A 17,765-nucleotide genomic window follows, 5' to 3' on the forward strand; every position below is an offset into this window, starting at 1 on the left:
CACCCTTTGATCTGTTGTTTTGATTTTTTTCTTTTGTGATATTTGAAAAGCATAATGAAGTTTTCTGAAGTGGACTCCATCACTTTTCTTTTGATTTCTTTACTTCTTTTAAACTTAGGAAGGTTTATCTTTAAAAAAATCTGATTTTCAATTCTTTTCCCTAATGTGATCTCCCATCTTTAACCACTGGACTCATCTAGGATAGCTTTGGCATTTGCCCCAAATGTCTGACCTGGCCACCTCTTACAAACCAGCTGCTGATGACCACACCTCCTACATCAGAAGCAGTCAAAGCTGCCTTTGTGCTCCTAGGCAGTGGATGGCCCACACTTCTCCTCTGTGCTGCCCAAGGCAGAACTCCTGGAGCTTTCATCCTGCTCACTCACCACCCACATCCATTCAGTTATGGCCCTCTAGGGTTATACTGGGTTATACTGGGCGTCTAGGGTTATACTGGAAGTCCATGGTGACTCACTGGTAAAGATCTGCCTGCAATTCAGGAGATATGGAGATGTGGGTTCAATTCCTGGGTCAGGAACATCCCCTGGAGAAGGAAATGGCAACCCACTCCAGTATTCTTGCCTGGCTACAGGAGCTTGGGTGGCTACAGTCCATGGGGTTGCAAAGAGTCAGACATAACTTAGCGACTGAGCACCAGCAGATATATTTAATATTAAGTGGCTTTTCCCCTCTTTGAAACAAGTGTATACTGCTCACTCTGCTTGGGATTCTTCTCCATCCTCACTTTGACTCATTTTTACTAGTCTACCAGGTGGAGTCAGATGTCTCCTTGCTAGTGCTCCATCCTTCCCTTTATGCTCCTCACACCGGACTGTGACGTCCTGCTAACTTGTTTATGGTCCTCTGTCTCTCTTCACCATTAATGTAGCCTCACTGACTAAGTCGGTGCCTGATACATATGGGAACTCAATACATACTCGTTAGGTATGTGGAAGATTAAATAAATGGAAGACTATACCAATAAAATAGAAATCATCCCTGTCTGTGTCCCATTAGGGCTTGATCTGAGCACTTTCCTGGAGAATATGAAAGTAAAAGGGATAGTGTATTGGAATTCAGGCTTCTTTCGATCCCTGGGTCGGGAAGATCCCCTGGAGAAGGAAATGGCAACCCACTCCAGTATTCTTGCCTGGAGAATCCCATGGACTGAGGAGCCTGGTGCGCTACAGTCCGTGGGGTTGCAAAGAGTCGGACACGACTGAGCGACTTCACTTTTCACTTTAAGGCACCACTGTGTCAGATCCTGCGGACTGGCTTGTTCAACAGTAACGATTTTACCCTCCTTCTAGGCATCATTATTGTAATGCAAAGCTGGAGGAATAAAAACCTTTCCCAGACTGTCTTGCAGTCAGTATTCTACATGTAAATTATATCCAGTACAGTTAGATGCACTCTTGGGACCTAACGGAAGGCAGGAGTGGGAGGAAGGCCACTTTCTGGCTGCTGTTTCTCCTGCCAAGAAAGGCCAACAAAACACGAAAACCTTTCCAAGGTTCACCACCACTTTCGTGGGGTTCTGCAGGCAGTTGTAGTGACAAGAATGGCAGGATCGAGTGTGAAGGCAAAAGCTTCTTGGTTCTGAATCACCACTATAGTGAATTAGCTAGCTATCATCTCTCTAGTGTCTTTCTCTTTCTTGTTTATTTATTCACATATTTATAAAATAGAGCTAATAGAGACTCTTGAATTCCACTCCCCTAGTCTTTCCACCAATTTTGTAACCACCTTTCTGCTTAAAACACCTACAGAGTTTTCTGTGCTGAACCATGACAGATACACAAAGGATACAAGGACTGCTTTCTACTCATTGATCCAAGTAGCCCAACTTGATCAATTGTAATTTTTCCCCATTAAAGACAGCAGTACTATTCCTAGGATCTAAGTGAAGAAGAACTAAAGAGCCTCTTGATGAAAGTGAAAGAAAAGAGTGAAAAAGTTGACTTCAAACTCAACATTCAGAAGACTAAGATCATGGCATCTGGTCCCATCATTTCATGGCAAATAGATGGGAAATGAATGGAAACAGTGACTTTATTTTTGGGGGCTCCAGAGTCACTGCAGATGGGGACTGAAGCCATGAAATTAAAAGACACTTGCTCCTTGGAAGAAAAGCTATGACCAACCTAGAGAGCATATTAAAAAACAGAGACATTACTTTGCCAATAAAGGTCCATCTAGTCAAAGCTATGGTTTTTCCAGTAGTCATGAATGGATGTGAGAGTTGGAAAGAAAGCTTTTCTGTAAAGAAAGCTGAGCACCAAAGAACTGATGCTTTTGAACTGTAGTGTTAGAGAAGACTGTTGAGGGTCCGTTGGACTGCAAGGAGATCCAACCAGTCAATCCTAAAGGAAATCAGTCCTGAATATTCATTGGAAGGACTGATGCTGAAGCTGAAACTCCAATACTTTGGCCACCTGATACGAAGAACTGACTCCTTGGAAAAGACCCTGATGCTGGGAAAGATTGAAGACGGGAGGAGACAGAGATGACAGAAGATGAGATGGTTAGATGGTACCACCGACTCGATGGACATGAGTTTGAGCAAGCTCTGGATGTTGGTGATGGACAGGGAAGCCTGGTGTTCTACTGTCCATGGGGTTGCAAAGAGTCAGACACAACTGACTGAACTCATCTGAGGATGAGATTGTGCTTACTGGTTACTCTGTGGTCTGTGAGGGTTCTGTAAATCATTTCTACTATCTTTTCCTCCCATTCTTGGCTTCTTTTGAGATTTCATTATCATAGACCTTAACTCAGCAATAAAACTGGCCAGTAATAGATAATAGTACAGCCTGGCCTAAATATAAAACTACATAGGAAAAAATACAGGTAAATGATTCAGATCTTTAACATATTAAGAGCTCTTTTTCAATCATTGAATAAAAAGAAAGCTAACCTGATTGAAAACTGTATGGAACACATAAAGGGAGGAGGAAAAATAGCCAAAGAGGGTATTAAAATATACCTCTTTTTTTTCTGATCAATGTAACAAAGATTTTAAAGTCATACTCAGATCTGGTGAAGATGTGTTTCGTATACTGGGCATTCTCATACACTTCCATAAGCTTCTAAAATTGCTTAATTTTCTAGATGTAAGTTTGGCTACGTTTGCATCTGCCTGCAATGCGGGTAGGCCCAGGTTTGATCCCTGGAGAAGGGAATAGTTACTTACTCCAGTATTCTTGCCTGGAGAATTCCATGGACAGAGGAGCCTGGTGAGCTTCAGACCCTGGGGTCACAAAGAGGCGACTATGAATGAGCAACTAACATAAATGTCTTTAAAATATTCATTCTGTTGGATCAGCAGTTTTCAGCTGGAGTCATTTTTGCCCACCACAGGACATTTGGCAATGTCTGGAAATATTTTTGGTTTTCACAGCTACGGTCAGTGGGTGCTACTAGCATCTGTGGATAGAGACCAAGGATGCATCTCAGCATTCTAAAACAGGAGAGTCAGCACAAAGAATACACAGCCTGAAATGTCAGGAGAGTGGAGGCTGAGAAATTATGTCTTAGACACTAAAGTTGACTTTATTTACCCAAATGAAAACACTGAATGTACTTCAAGATTCATTTATTTAATCCTTTTTGAAGAGCAACAAGTCACTAGCTATTAAAAATTTAGTTGCATTTACCCATAATTTTTAATAGATATCCATCTTGGAAATGCTTGGACATGTGCATGAAAAGGCGCGCACACACACTGATGTTCTTCTTAGCATTAATTTCAGCAGTGAAATTTTGGAAATGACCAAATGTCAATCAGTGGAGTAACAGTTAATATATGTGCATGCTCTGAGTACCGGAGGATTTGGCTATCTCACCATCCACTACTCTTTTTCTAAGGTCCTGTCCTCCTTTAGAGAGATTCCTATGTAGTAGATAGGCTTGGTGGAAGAACTGTTTCCAAGACTCCATTCATCCTATCCTTTTCCAGTTGGAAAACAGAAAAAAAAACCGATATTTCTTTTCTGATCCTTTGGTCACATGACCTGTTTGTCACATGACATTACTTTGGCCAATCAGATGGGACTTTAAATCTTTAACCAAGCCAGAGCCAGAGAAGACTTGAAGACCAAATCCCTGAGTGGCAGCAGTGGTGGCAGTGGGAGGTGTCTGTGGCAGTTCTTGCCGATTGATGACACTGGACCTCTGTAACTTGGTCCACCAGAAAGGCCTTCGGTTCTGTTATTAAAAATAATGGTGATGGAAGGTCCAGCAGTAACACAATAAATAGACACATTAGATATCTGTGTGTAGAGAGTATCCCAAATGATATGTTAGAGAATTATAGACAGTCATTAAAAAAGATCATCAGGACATATTAGTAAGTGTAAAATCAAACTGAAGAACATTCATTCACTCAAGAAGTGTTTGTCCACCCATTCCATTAATTAGTCTCTGTGCTCTGAACAGGACATACCTAGTTTCTGCCCTCATGGAGCATTATTTAAAATAGCAAAATATCAGAAATAAATTAAGCACCGCAATAGTAAAATGAGATAAATTGTAAATTATGGCACATGTATTAAGTGGAAGAGCTGACTTCCACTTAATACAGAAATAAAAATAAATTTTTAGTAAATGTATACTATCAGTTTTTATATGTACATATATATTATATTTACTCACTGAACATGAATATATTGAGTATATGTGCATATTATATATAAAACATTAAAATTACATATACATTATATAAATTAAATATGTAAATATGTCTATGTATATATATCTATATATCTTTCAAAACATTTCATGTAGTCAAGAGGAGGTATAAATACTGCATTACAGTGCTGGCAGGATTCAATTCTGAATGAGGGAACTTTTTTGTTTGTGTTTTCTAAATTTTGAAATCTGCATATGTTGTTTTTATAAACGTAAATTTTATTATGTATAGCCATAAAATTATTTAAGATGAGAATACAGTAAAACGTTTGAAATTTCCTAAGCCCATTTTATGACTGCACTAAGCCACATTTGTTAAATATTCGACATTAAGAATATATGTGCTAAATAAACAGATGTATCTATAGTACATATCCATAAAACATATATGTTACTGAGTAAAAATAAACACCATTACTGTCTTGCTTTAAAACATTCCACTCTCCTTGGCCTACGTGTGCTGTGCTTAGTCACTCAGTTGTGTCCAACTCTTTGCGACCCCATGGACTGTAGCCCATCAGGCTCCTCTGTCCATGGGTATTCTCCAGGTAAGGATACTGGAGTCTGTTGCCATGCCAACCTCTAGGGGCTCTTCCCAACCCAGTTCTCTCTCATTGCAGGCAAATTCTTTACTGTCTGAGCCACCAACGAAGTCCATGAATACTGAAGCGGGTAGCCTATTCCTCCTCCAGGGCATCTTCCCAACCCAGGAATCAAACCTGCATTGCAGGTGGATTCTTTACTGGCTGAGCTATCAGGGAAGCCCTCCTTGGCCTATGCTATCCTGAATTTTCCTTTGCTGGTCCTTGAGATATTAGCAGTTACAGAAGGGACTGTGGGCATAGCTGTGTTGATTTCCCTCCCATTGCCCCATGGGGAGGGGCCAGCAGAGGACTGGAGCAGTCAGCTGACACAGAAGTGTCCTACTAGAGAGCTGTCTGCATTTCTGGCCTCTGCAATCATCTTTCAGCAAGCCCTCCATCTATAAGCACACACTCTTACATCCTGTGTTAAGTGTACTCATGGTGGGATGCATGCAACTTCTAACACCGTCTCTTTTGTTTTGGAGCAGGCAAGGTGGGACCACCTCTCAATATCATGCTGGATGCTCTGAACTGTTCAGCTTTCAGCATACAGTGGAAGATGCCTAGGCACCCTCTGACCCCCATCATGGGGTACACTGTGAGTACTGGGCACGGAGATTTCTGTAGTGGGTGTTTTGAGGGAACTGCACTTCCTGCTCATCATTGCTCCTTCCGTATCTGGCTTCCTGATATCATCCCTTTCATGTCAGGGGAGCGTCATTCTCTCTACTTGAAACCAGAGAATATGTTTCCCTTTTAAGGGCCTTTGTAAGTGCCCTGAAAGTCAGTTTGATCTACTGGATCCTGACTCTGTTCAGGGATGGGAAAATATAAATTCAGTGGAAGACTTGCTTCTTGCTCTCCCGTTGCCCACAGTCAGATTTGGAGACCAAAGCAGAAACATGAGAAATGGTAGGGAGTCACTGTCGTCAGTAAGAACAGAATAATGTAAAACCTGAATGAAAGTGACGGGATGGACAGGTAAAGTGGAGAAGGGGACAGAGAATGCATTTCTACCTCTGACAGATGACAGATTGGCCTTTTAAAAAATATTTTCTTTGAAAAGTGTTTTTTAAAATGAGTCAACATTTTTGAAGTTAGGAGATTTCAGATAAATTCTTGGAATTTGGAAATCTCTGTGAATATATCTTTACCCCAGGCTCACAAGCCTGCTGGAGCTGAGCTGTCCACTGGGCTGTAAAGTCCCCACGAGACCCCAGACCTACCATTCCCTCCTGTCTCCCGTTCACCAAGGGAGAGAAGGCATTTATCAAGCCCTTGTCCTGTCGTCATTTTAAAGCAGAGAAATGTATTTCTGGATTTAGGTAGATGCAAAAGTGGGAAAATTAAAGACTACGTGAGAGAGTGGTGGATCAGACAAAAAGACTGAGAGCTGGGTCAGCCTTCACCACCCCACTTTCCAGTGTGTCTTCTTCCCGGCTTCTACAGGCATAGGAGTTTGCGACCCCAGCCGGGTATGTCTGATGTTTGCTGACAAAGGGTTAATGTGTGAGAGGTGAGACAGCTCACATCAGGACCCACTGTGGTTGTGTGTGCAACTCCAACCTTGGGTCCTCCGTCTGGTGGAAAAGTGCTGGCCCCGCTCTCACCTTGGGCATCTGCCTCTTTTCCAGATCTTTTACTCTGAGGTCGGCGTAGACAAATCCCTACAGGAGCGGTCCTATGGTGTGCCGCCTGGCCTGGATACCCCGACCACTGTGAGTAGCTCCATCCCGGCAGCCCCCCAAAAGCACACCCTGTGAGTGACATTTCACTGATGTTCAGAAGGATTTCTAATTTGGTGTGTACATGTGCCGCTGTGTGTATAATAATAACAACTGTTTGTATAATCCTTTGGAATTTAGAATGTCTTTCTTGTCCATAACCCCATCACATACATCTCTATCCTCAGAAAGGCAGCCATGTGAGGAATGTTTCCATGGACTCAGTCCACCCCATTTATCCTGCGAGAAAACAGCCACCTTACAGCTGTTTTTTCCCCCTGCTTCTTCTCTCTATAAAATTCAATTCTGTTTTTTTTTAAATCTCAATAAAGCTTTATAAATAAATATGACACATTTGTATCTTCTCAACTGCCTGGAGACATAATGCAGAAGAAAATGATGTAATTGGAAATGTATATTCAAATGGTGCAAGTTGTTTGTTTTTCTTCTCCAGCCGGCATCCTGTCCTTCCACTAACCAACTGCTGGATCTTCATCTATTTCTCTTCTGTTTCCTGTCAAGGTCTCTCGGGGTGAATTTCTCTGCCTTAGGCATGTTCTGTTTTCTTTTCTTTCACTTGCTGTCTCCTTCTCCGGTCTACTACAATTAATCTACAAACTAGAGCCTTTTTAATTGCTCTGCAAGGAGTTAGCATTAGCGCCCAGAATACTGCAGCTTTAACAGCACTGGTGATGGAGGTGGTGTCTGTAACTCCTGTCTAGTAAATGCCTGCCAGGCGCTGCACCTAGAAACCTACTTGTCATCTGTGATGAGTAACCATCACTTACTGAGAATCTGTCACCTGCCAGCCACACTCCCTCATGCTTTACATTTCTTTTGCCATTTAATCCTTACAATTATCCTATGACCTGACAAGGATGCTGAGACTCAGAGAGGTGAAGTGACATTCTTCAGATCATACATTAGCAAGTAACAGTTGACTGTAAACCCAGGGCAGACTGCATTCTGAGCCCTGTTCTGGCTATTTTTACCAGAGCACTCATGACTCAAAAGAAGAGATGCATGTCTTCGGCTTGCTTGTATTTTGCATGCTGCTTTTATTCTCAGACTTTTGCTTAAGTACCCCTCAGTTGCCTCAGAAGCCCTCAGCCCCAGCTTCTGTGGTTTATTCTGTCCTAAGAGGGGGCAATCAGGGAGGCCCCACCTATTCTTATTGTTCAGTCACTCAGTCATGTCCGACTCTTTGCAACCCCATGGCCTGCAGCACACCAGGCTTCCCTGTCCTTTAGTGTCTCCCAGAGTTTACTCAAAGTCATGTCCCTTGAGTCGATGATGCTATCTAACCATCTCATCTTCTGCCCCCACCTTCTCCTTTGGCCTTCAGTCTTTCCCAGCATCAGAGTCTTTTTCAATGAGTTGGCTCTTTCTATCAGGTAGCCAAAGTATTGGCGTTTCAGCTTCAGTCCTTCCAATGAATATTCAGGGTTGATTTCCTTTAGGATTGACAGATTTGATTTCCTTGAAGTCCAAGAGACTCTCAGGAGTCTCCTCCAACACCACAATTCGAAAGCATTAATTTGTTGGCACTCAGCCTTCTTTCGGAGAAGGCAATGGCAAGCCACTCCAGTACTCTTTATTTTTTTTTTTCACTCCAGTACTCTTGCCTAGAAAATCCCATGGATGGAGGAGCCTGGTAGGCTGCAGTCCGTGGGGTCGCTATGGGTCGGACTCGACTGAGCGACTTCACTTTCACTTTTCACTTTCACACATTGGAGAAGGAAATGGCAACCCACTCCCGTATTCTTGCCTGGAGAATCCCAGGGAAGGGGGAGCCTGGTGGGCTTCCGTCTATGGGGTCACACAGAGTCGGACACGACTGAAGTGACTTAGCAGCAGCAGCAGCAGCCTTCTTTATTAATTCTCACATTCGTACATGACTACTGGACAAAATCATAGCTTTGACTATAAAAAACTCTCTGAAAAGTGATGTCTCTGTTTTTTAATAAACTGTCTAGATTTGTCATAGCTTTCCTTCCAGGGAGCAAGCGTCTTTTAATTTTGTGGCTGCAGTCACCATCCAGTGATTTTGGAGCCCAAGAAAATAAAATCTGCTACTGTTTCCATTTTTTCTCCATCTATTTGCCATGAAGTGGTGGTACCAGATGTCATGATCTTAATTTTTTTCATATTGAGTTTCAAGCCAGCTCTCCTCTTTCACTTTCATCAAGAGACTCTTTAGTTCCTCTTTGCTTTCTTTGATTAGAATGGTATCATCTGCATATCTGAGATTGTTAATACTTCTGGGAATCTTGATTCCAGCTTGTGACTCATCTAGCCTGGCATTTTACATGATTTACTCTGCATATAAGTTAAATAAACAGGATGACAATATACAGCCTTGAAGTACTCCTTTCCCAGTTTTGAACCGTTCAATTGTTCCATGTCTGTTGCTTCTTGACCTGCATACATGTTTCTCAGGAGACAGGTAAGGTTGGTCTGTTACTCCCATCTCTTTAAGAACTTTCCAAAGTTTGTTGTGATCCACACGCTCAAAGCTTTTATTCTTTCCGTTAACTATACCTAGGTGTTAGAATATGCTACCAAATTATAGTATTTGATTACCTTGCTGATTTCAACAAATGTTCACAGTTGCCACTCTGCCTAGCACAATATCACATATGGTTGCTCTTCTTGGGCAGCTTTTGGGAAAATCACATTTACACTGGCTCTCCCAGGTGGTGCTAGTGGTAAAGAACCTGCCTGCCAATGCAAGAGACATAAGAGACATGGATTCAATCCCCGTGTAGGGAAGATCCCCTGGAGAATGAAATGGCAACCTACTCCAGTATTCTTGCCTGGAGAATCCCATGGACAGAGGAGCCTGCCGGGCCACAGTCCGTTGGATGACAAAGAGTAGGAAGACTGAAGTAACTTAGCACACACTCACACACCTTTCAGTTCAGTTCAGTTTAGTTCAGTCGCTCAGTCGTGACCGATTCCTTGTGACCCCATGAATCATAGCACGCCAGGCTTCCCTGTACATCACCAACTCCCGGAATTCACTCAAACTCACGTCCATCGAGTCAGTGATGCCATCCAGCCATCTCATTCTCTGTCGTCCCTGTCTCCTCCCACCCCCAATCCCTCCCAGCATCAGAGTCTTTTCCAGTGAGTCAACTCGTCGCATGAGGTGGCCAAAGTATTGGAGTTTCAGCTTTAGCATCCGTCCTTCCAGTGAACACCCAGGATTGATCTGCTTTAGAATGGACTGGTTGGATCTCCTTGCAGTCCAAGGGACTCTCAAGAGTCTTCTCCAGCACCACAGTTCAAAAGCATCAATTCTTCGGCGATCAACTTTCTTCACAGTCCAACTCTCTCATCCATACATGACCACTGGAAAAACCATAGCCTTGACTAAACGGACCTTTGTTGGCAAAGTAATGTCTCTGCTTTTTAATATACTATCCAGGTTGGTCATAACTTTCCTTCCAAGGAGTAAGCGACTTTTAATTTCCTGACTGCAATCAACATCCGCAGTGATTTTGGAGCCCAAAAAAATAGTCTGACACTGTTTCCACTGTTTCCCCATCTATTTCCCATGACGTGATGAGACCAGATGCCATGATCTTCGTTTTCTGAATGTTGAGCTTCAAGCCAACCTTTTCACTGTCCTCTTTCACTTTGATCAAGAGGCTTTTTTTTTTTTTTTAATTTTATTTATTTATTTTTTTGCATTACAATAGTTTAATATGAACAATCAGAACTAATTAACAGTATAACAATATTTTACAACTGAAATAATTAAAATAAACTATAAAATTACTACATAAAACAGGTCTGATCTAGCTTATTTACTTTCTATAATTTCTTCAGTGCTGCAAAACCATTTATTTCTTTTTTTTTTTCATGTTTTAATAAACACTTCGTCTTTTTGTATTGCTTTTTTTTTATCACAATAATAGAAATATAACATCATATATCACTGTAAAACACATTTCCACATAAATGCTGATAAGCACAAAATATTTTTCATCATTTACATTTTAACTGTAATAATATATGGCAGAATTAAAGCTGCATCCATCATGTGTCTAACTCACCTTGCTGTAATGAATTTTTGAATGTAATGGTTTCTGTCGCAAAGTAAAATCGTACATAATGTCTAGTGACACAGTACGCTGGTGGATGGGTGGATTTGGAAAATGGAAATGCAACTTCATTTTTAATTAGATTTATAAACTTCACCACCTCCACCTCCAGCCAGCTTCCCAACCCTCCCTCCCACCACCATTATTTATTTATTTATTTATTTATTTAAAATGAGGCTTTTAATTAATGTTTGACAGAGCTGATTCAGGTTGAATAGACTAAATTTCTTTAAACAAACTTACTTATACTCCAGAGTCCTTTAAAAACTTAATAGCATTTATACATTGAAGGTATTTGATTTTCTTGTAACTAGCACTTCAAATTCAACAAGCATTTGAAGCAACAAGCATTTGACCCAACAAGTAAAACTTTCTACAGTTCATAACTTTTATAAATAAAATAAATTAAATGTACAGTGAATAAGTTCTCTGAAATATTTCAATATTTCTGCAGGTTTAGTAACATCGTAAAATACATTTCAACTAAAATTCACAAATCTAAAAATCTGTTAGGCATTTTTAGGCGTTTTAAGTTGGAAATGAAGACCAATGTTACATCGTAATATGCCAATTACAAATAGTACTTCAAATAGCAAATACTACAGTTTGTCCCAAACTTTAAAAACTATTCATGAACTCAACACTGAACTATTGATGGCTATGAGAATTGTTTCCTAGCCTTTTTGAAAATTTCAACCCATTTACGTTTAAGGTAATTATTGATAAGTACAATCCCGTAGCCATTTTCTTTATTACTTTGGGTTCAAGTTTATACACTCTTTCTGTGTATCCTGTCTAGAGAAGATCCTTTAGCATTTGTTGGAGAGCTGGTTTGGTGATGCTGAATTCCCTCAGCTTTTGCTTGTCTGTAAAGCTTTTGATTTCTCCTTCATATTTGAATGAGATCCTTGCTGGGTATAGTAATCTGGGCTGTAGGGTATTTTCTTTCATCACTTTAAGTATGTCTTGCCACTCCCTTCTGGCCTGAAGAGTTTCTGTTGAAAGATCAGCTGTTATCCTTATGGGAATCCCCTTATGTGTTATTTGCTGCTTTTCCCTTGCTGCTTTTAATATTTGTTCTTTGTGTTTGATCTTTGTTTGAGTTCCTCTTCACTTTCTGCCATAAGGGTGGTGTCATCTGCATATCTGAGGCTATTGATATTTCTCCCAGCAATCTTGATTCCAGCTTGTGCTTCTTCCAGCCCAGCGTTCCTCATGATGTACTCTGCATATAAGTTAAATAAGCAGGTTGACAATATACAACCTTGACGTACTCCTTTTCCTATTTGGAACCAGTCTGTTATTCCATGTCCAGTTCTTACTGTAGTTTCCTGACCTGCATACAGGTTTCTCAAGAGGCAGGTCACACACCTTTACACTAGATAAAATAATTAGAGAGCAACATGAGACCAGATTTCATTCACACACCACTTACCAGACAGACTGAGGTTTTGAAGACAGAGAGGTTAGTGTAGGAACAAGTGTTCAAGAGGTAAAATTTGAGGCTGAGATTTGAAGCAGGGGCAGTTTCTGGAAAAGGCAAAGACAGGGGAATTCAAATCATTTGAACCAAGGGACTGAACACTCCATTGTGCATCCACGTTCTTGTGTGTTTGGGTGGGGGAGGGGGGTTGCAGAATACAGAGAGTGGAGAGAGGAACTGATGATTCAAGATAAAGGCGATGAGTCAGGAAGGGGGAGGAAAGAGGCCTGGTAGAGCATAGTGGGCTGACATGCATTCGGATTCCTGTCTGATAACAGATCGCCTGGGTGACCTTACTGGGCCTCAGTTTCCTCATCAGCAGAACAGGGATTTGGATAGGATCTATATCATGGGTAGTGTGTCTGTGGTTCCCAGCCTGTATACTATGGTACTGCAGGGCTCTGCAGCAAACTCCCAGGGGCCTTGTGGAATATTTGAATATTGCACGGGAAACAGCAACATCTGTGTAAACTACCATGACCAAATCTTTTGGGTATAACTACTGAATAAACGGAACTGTTAGGGAGTTTTTTCTGGATTAGTGGTGCTGCTAATCCAGTATTATTTTATCCTGAGAACGGAAAAAGTTTGGGACCCTCTGGACTGTCATCATCCTACAGTGCAAGGATGTTGTGGACATTAAACAAGGTCATGGTCGTAGAGCCCTCGGCACCATACCTGGCACAGAATAAGAACTGAGCGAGGGTTCGAGGGAGTTCACACTGCCACGGTGTGTGTTTGCTGCCCGTGACTACATGGCGGAAGGGCAGCTACTCTATGGGTTCATTTTGGCTCCTGTAAGCTTTACTTTTCTCTCCTTTTCATATTGTTTTTTTTTTTCTCCTTTCCAGGGACGATTGGATCAGCAGATGATTTTTGTAAGTATGCTTCAAAAAGTTAAACCCGTGCCCCAACCCAGGAGTCAGGGGGTCTCTTTTCATCAAAATGTCGATTCTCCTGCATCTTCCTCATCGATTAAGGTCCACAGAGAGTGCTTGGCTCTAGTGGAAGCAGCAAAGGCTGGGCATCCGGGTGAATTTTTAATCATTTAGAAAGAAATGGCTTATATTTCACCTGGAAGAGTAAAGTTAAAAACAATATTTTTAAAGTTTGAAGTAATTTAAGTTCTGCTCCCAAAGTGAAAAAGATTGAAAAGGAGAGAAAATATTTCAGTCAGCAAGCCCTCTTGCAGGAATCGCTCCCCCAACCCCCTTCTTTCCTCACTTTTCTCTAACAATTCTAAACCTTGTCAGTGAGACTGGACCGGGTACCTAAACCTGGTTGATTGTCTTTCTGGACTGATTGCCAGAGGATTGGGTTGACAAACGGTTAGTCTGATTCAAATGAAGAATTGACCAAAATAACCTGGTGGTTGCTGCTGCTGCTGCTAAGTCGCTTCAGTCGTGTCCGACTCTGTGTGACCCCATAGTCGGCAGCCCACCAGGCTCCCCCGTCCCTGGGATTCTCCAGGCAAGAACACGGGAGTGGGTTGCCATTTCCTTCTCCAAGGCATGAAAATGAAAAGTGAAAGTGAAGTCACTCAGTCATGTCTGACTCTTATCGACGCCCTGGACTGTAGCCCACCAGGCTCCTCCGTCCATTGGATTCTCCAGGCAAGAACACTGGAGTGTGTTGCCATTGCCTTCTCCATAACCTGGTGGACTAGGTGGAGTAGGTGGAGAGATGGACACGACTGAAGCAACTTAGCACACATGCACACACCATCAGTTAAAAATTATTTGAACATATACCAGAGTACCAATATATGTATGTATTTGTAAATTATGTATCTGCTACTCTACTAATATATTGTGTACATTCTAAAATCCTACCAAATTTTAAATGAGTTAAATTAGAAATAGAAAGTTCCTATGTTTTCTTTGGGTATTTATTTCAGTAAATTTTGTCTTGCTAACTAAGGGGGAATAAACCATCAACCTGCTTTGGATTTCACTGGTCTGCTCACCCAGAATAGTGATGCTATTTGGATCTTACCCAAGGTTAAGGGATAAAGCAGATAGGAATCATGGGACTTGCATCTAGTCCCAGCTCTGTCACTAGAACAAGGGTACCGTGGGAAAGTCTCTGAGCCCCTGTAAACATCTCTTGACTATAAAACAAAGGGGCTGGTTAGTAATGGTTTCCACCTGGGGGTTTCTTTGTTCCCTGTGGCATATGGAAACATCTGGGCATTCTGGTGATCAAGCCTCCGGGATACTGACTGTCCTGAGATAAGAGTAGATCCATATGAGGGAGGTTTGTTCAGCCCCAAGGCCAATGCTGCCCTTCTTGAAAAACCCTGAATGATACTCTACTTTCTGTGACCACTCAGGAAATGGAAATCCTTCCAACTCTTTCCCCTACTCTGGCCTGCCCTGCCTTCCTTGGGACCTTTGAAAGAAGGCTGTCCGGGAGATAACTTTTCTATTTCCCTGTGCCTCCCATCTAATGATGCTAAATATTCCCAACTTATATTAAGGCAATCAAAGCACAGATTTGACTTGTGAAGTCAAATGTGATGCTGAATCCAAGGTCACTAGCCACTAGTGAAGGTTATTTTAAAAGAATTATAAAATTTCAGTGTTGAAACCCTGGCCTAGAGAAGTTAAGTGGAATCCCTGAAAGCGCACAGCTCTTTGGCTTCAGAGCCTGGGTCTCCTGGCCCCTAGTCCAGCGCTCTCTGGCTTCAACCACCTCTCCGCTGTGCTCACTGGATGCCTTCCTGTAGGGACAACCTGACCAGACTAGTGAGCAAGACAACATCCAGCTTCATTTCCAGAAACAAATGACTTGGTTTTTCCAGCAGTAGGAAAAAAGTACAGCATGACTGGAGCTAAAGGTGAGGTCTGATTCAGGGTCAGAGATTTAAGTTCAGAACCATTTAATACAGTTTCATCATTGCAAAGGGAGCAGGGATTCAGTTAAGAATAGTCCTGTCTTTTCAGGGGCTCCTCTTACATAGCTGTCCAGGTTGTGTTTGTACATGGGGTCTAGTATGAAGCAGAATGAAAGTTTAGCGGTCCCCAAACCCAAGGGTTAAGGGTGGCACGAGGCTAAAAAATCCGTCTGCCAGTGCAGGAGACGTGGGTTTGATCCCTAGGTTGGGAAGAGCCCCTGGAGAAGGAAATGACAACCTACTCCAGTATTCTAGCCTGGAAAATTCCATGGACAGACGAGCCTGGCGGGCTGTAGTTCATAGGGTCGCAGAGTCAGACACAACTGAGCACACAGGCGCATGAGACAAACACAAAATAAAGTTATTTTGCAGCAGTGCACCCATCTTCGCTCTCTCTCTGAGAAAAGTATGGGAGGGGCCAAGGAGACTGGAATTCATTCAGGCTTCTACTCCATGAAAGCAATTTCTTTTTCTTTGTTTTTCACCGTTGTATGCAGAAAGAGGTCCCAGAGAGATAAGTATTTTGACTTGTCTTCAAACTTCCACAAGACAACAAAACATTTTGTTTTTCTGCTTTGAAAAGGGTATATTTAGCATCTTATCTAGTTTGATGCAAGGCTGAAGTAGTTGCCATGAGACATTTAAGGATAGCAATAGAAAAATTTGTGGAATTATGCAGCATTTTACTAAAGAATTCAAGGGTTATCACAAGTCATACTATTCTGAGGGATTCCATTTGGAAGGAGAGATGCAGGAGAAAGAAGAGATGGTTAAAGCACTGAATCCAGCTTCTCTTTTAATAACCCCAGCTACTCAGTCCCTTTGACCTCACTCCCTTATGCTCACCTACCAGCCTGTCAGCTCAGGAAAAGACCAGAAAAGACTGGAAATAGTTCCTGGGAGGGTAACACTTCACCTTTCAGAATATACCTGGGCTAAAGGTCATACCAATAATTCCATGTCTAACAAAAAATTTAGTTGTTTTTTCATCCACATTAAGAACTTCTATTAGTGTAATTTCCCTTGATTTTTAATGATCACTTTTACATTTCTGATAACATAAATTTCCTTGTTTATAGATAAAATAATCTGATCTTCAGTGTTTATGTTATAAATTTTTGTTCATTTAAATACTATTTAATATTTTTCACTCATGTATTATCCAATTAGAAGTTTGTCCATGGAGTCAAACAAAGCAGGGTTCAAATCCCCACTTTGCCACTTAATAAATATACGACCTTGAGCAAATCATTCACTTTTACAGAGATTCAGTTTTCTCCTCCGGAAAGGAAAATAAGAGTGTTACCTACCTCATAGGGCTGATGGAAGAATTAAATCAGGCTCTGTATGTTTCTGGCGGAGAAGGAAATGGCAACCCACTCCTGTGTTCTTGCCTGGAAAATCCCAGGGACGGGGGAGCCTGGTGGGCTAACGTCTATGGGGTCGCACAGAGTCGGACACGACTGAAGCGACTTAGCAGCAGCAGCAGCAGTATGTTTCTGGAGCAGAGAAAACACTCAATAAATGGTAATTAATGGTAGCTGTGTTTGGTATTGACACATAGCTAATATCTACAGTAGTCTATAAAACCACATCACCACCCCCATACTTCATACAGTGTAATAACTTCATGGGAGGAAAGAATTCTAAAGCAAAAGCCTGTGAGAGCACTGGATTGGTTTGAAAGTGTATTTCTGCTTCTCTGGGAAAAACCTGGGAGTGGCAGTTGGGAGAGGAGTGAGACAGCAGTATTGTATACACCTGCTGCCTCCAGCCTCTTAACCGCCCAACTTGAACATGCAATCAGGAGACAGATGGTAGAACTAGGATGCACAGATGCAGAGAATTAGAGCAAGGGTGAGGGTGGGGGCCATAGTCCTGGAAAAACAGGACCATATGTTCAGCAAAGACCCTTCATGCAGTTACATGTAGGATGGAGTCGTTGGGGAGAGAAGGGACGGAAGATGGGAGACACCCCCCCACCCCGGAGGCTGTAGAAATGGCCCAAGTAAGGATTCAAAGGAAATGAAAGGAGGGAGCAGGTCCAGAAGGCATGTGGATGAGACTGGGGACAGATTGATAAAAGGAAGTCAGCCTTGTCTGTGCATGACTAACTCCAGGTCTAGGGCAGAGATATAGAAGCTGATGATCCAGTTGGAGGGGTTATTAGGAGAAGCTGGTTTTTGATGCGGTAATCTGTTCATGTCAGGCATCTTGGTTTCATTTCTTCCATTCACTCACTAGTTCATTTATTCGTTCATCATAAAAGCATTGCTTGAA

At 41.9% G+C, this 17,765-nt stretch overlaps 1 protein-coding gene across 2 annotated transcripts in view; it reads left to right on the forward strand.

Annotated features, from left to right (window-relative positions):
- The window catches only part of EGFLAM (EGF like, fibronectin type III and laminin G domains), a 197,702-nt gene that overhangs the window by 62,045 nt on the left and 117,892 nt on the right, over window positions 1–17,765 (forward strand). For both annotated transcript variants that reach the window (XR_008685426.2, XM_055422153.2), the window contains exons 2-4: window positions 5,762–5,871; window positions 6,908–6,991; window positions 13,441–13,467. Coding sequence is in view for 1 of the 2 variants with exons in the window: in XM_055422153.2 (XP_055278128.2) it covers window positions 5,762–5,871; window positions 6,908–6,991; window positions 13,441–13,467 (221 nt within the window). In the remaining variant the exon portion in view is untranslated. The remainder of the gene's footprint in view (window positions 1–5,761; window positions 5,872–6,907; window positions 6,992–13,440; window positions 13,468–17,765) is intronic.

Source organism: Moschus berezovskii, chromosome 18 (assembly GCF_049115385.1).
Source record: "Moschus berezovskii isolate FMDL1 chromosome 18, NW_MosBer_1.0, whole genome shotgun sequence".
NCBI lineage: Eukaryota > Metazoa > Chordata > Mammalia > Artiodactyla > Moschidae > Moschus > Moschus berezovskii.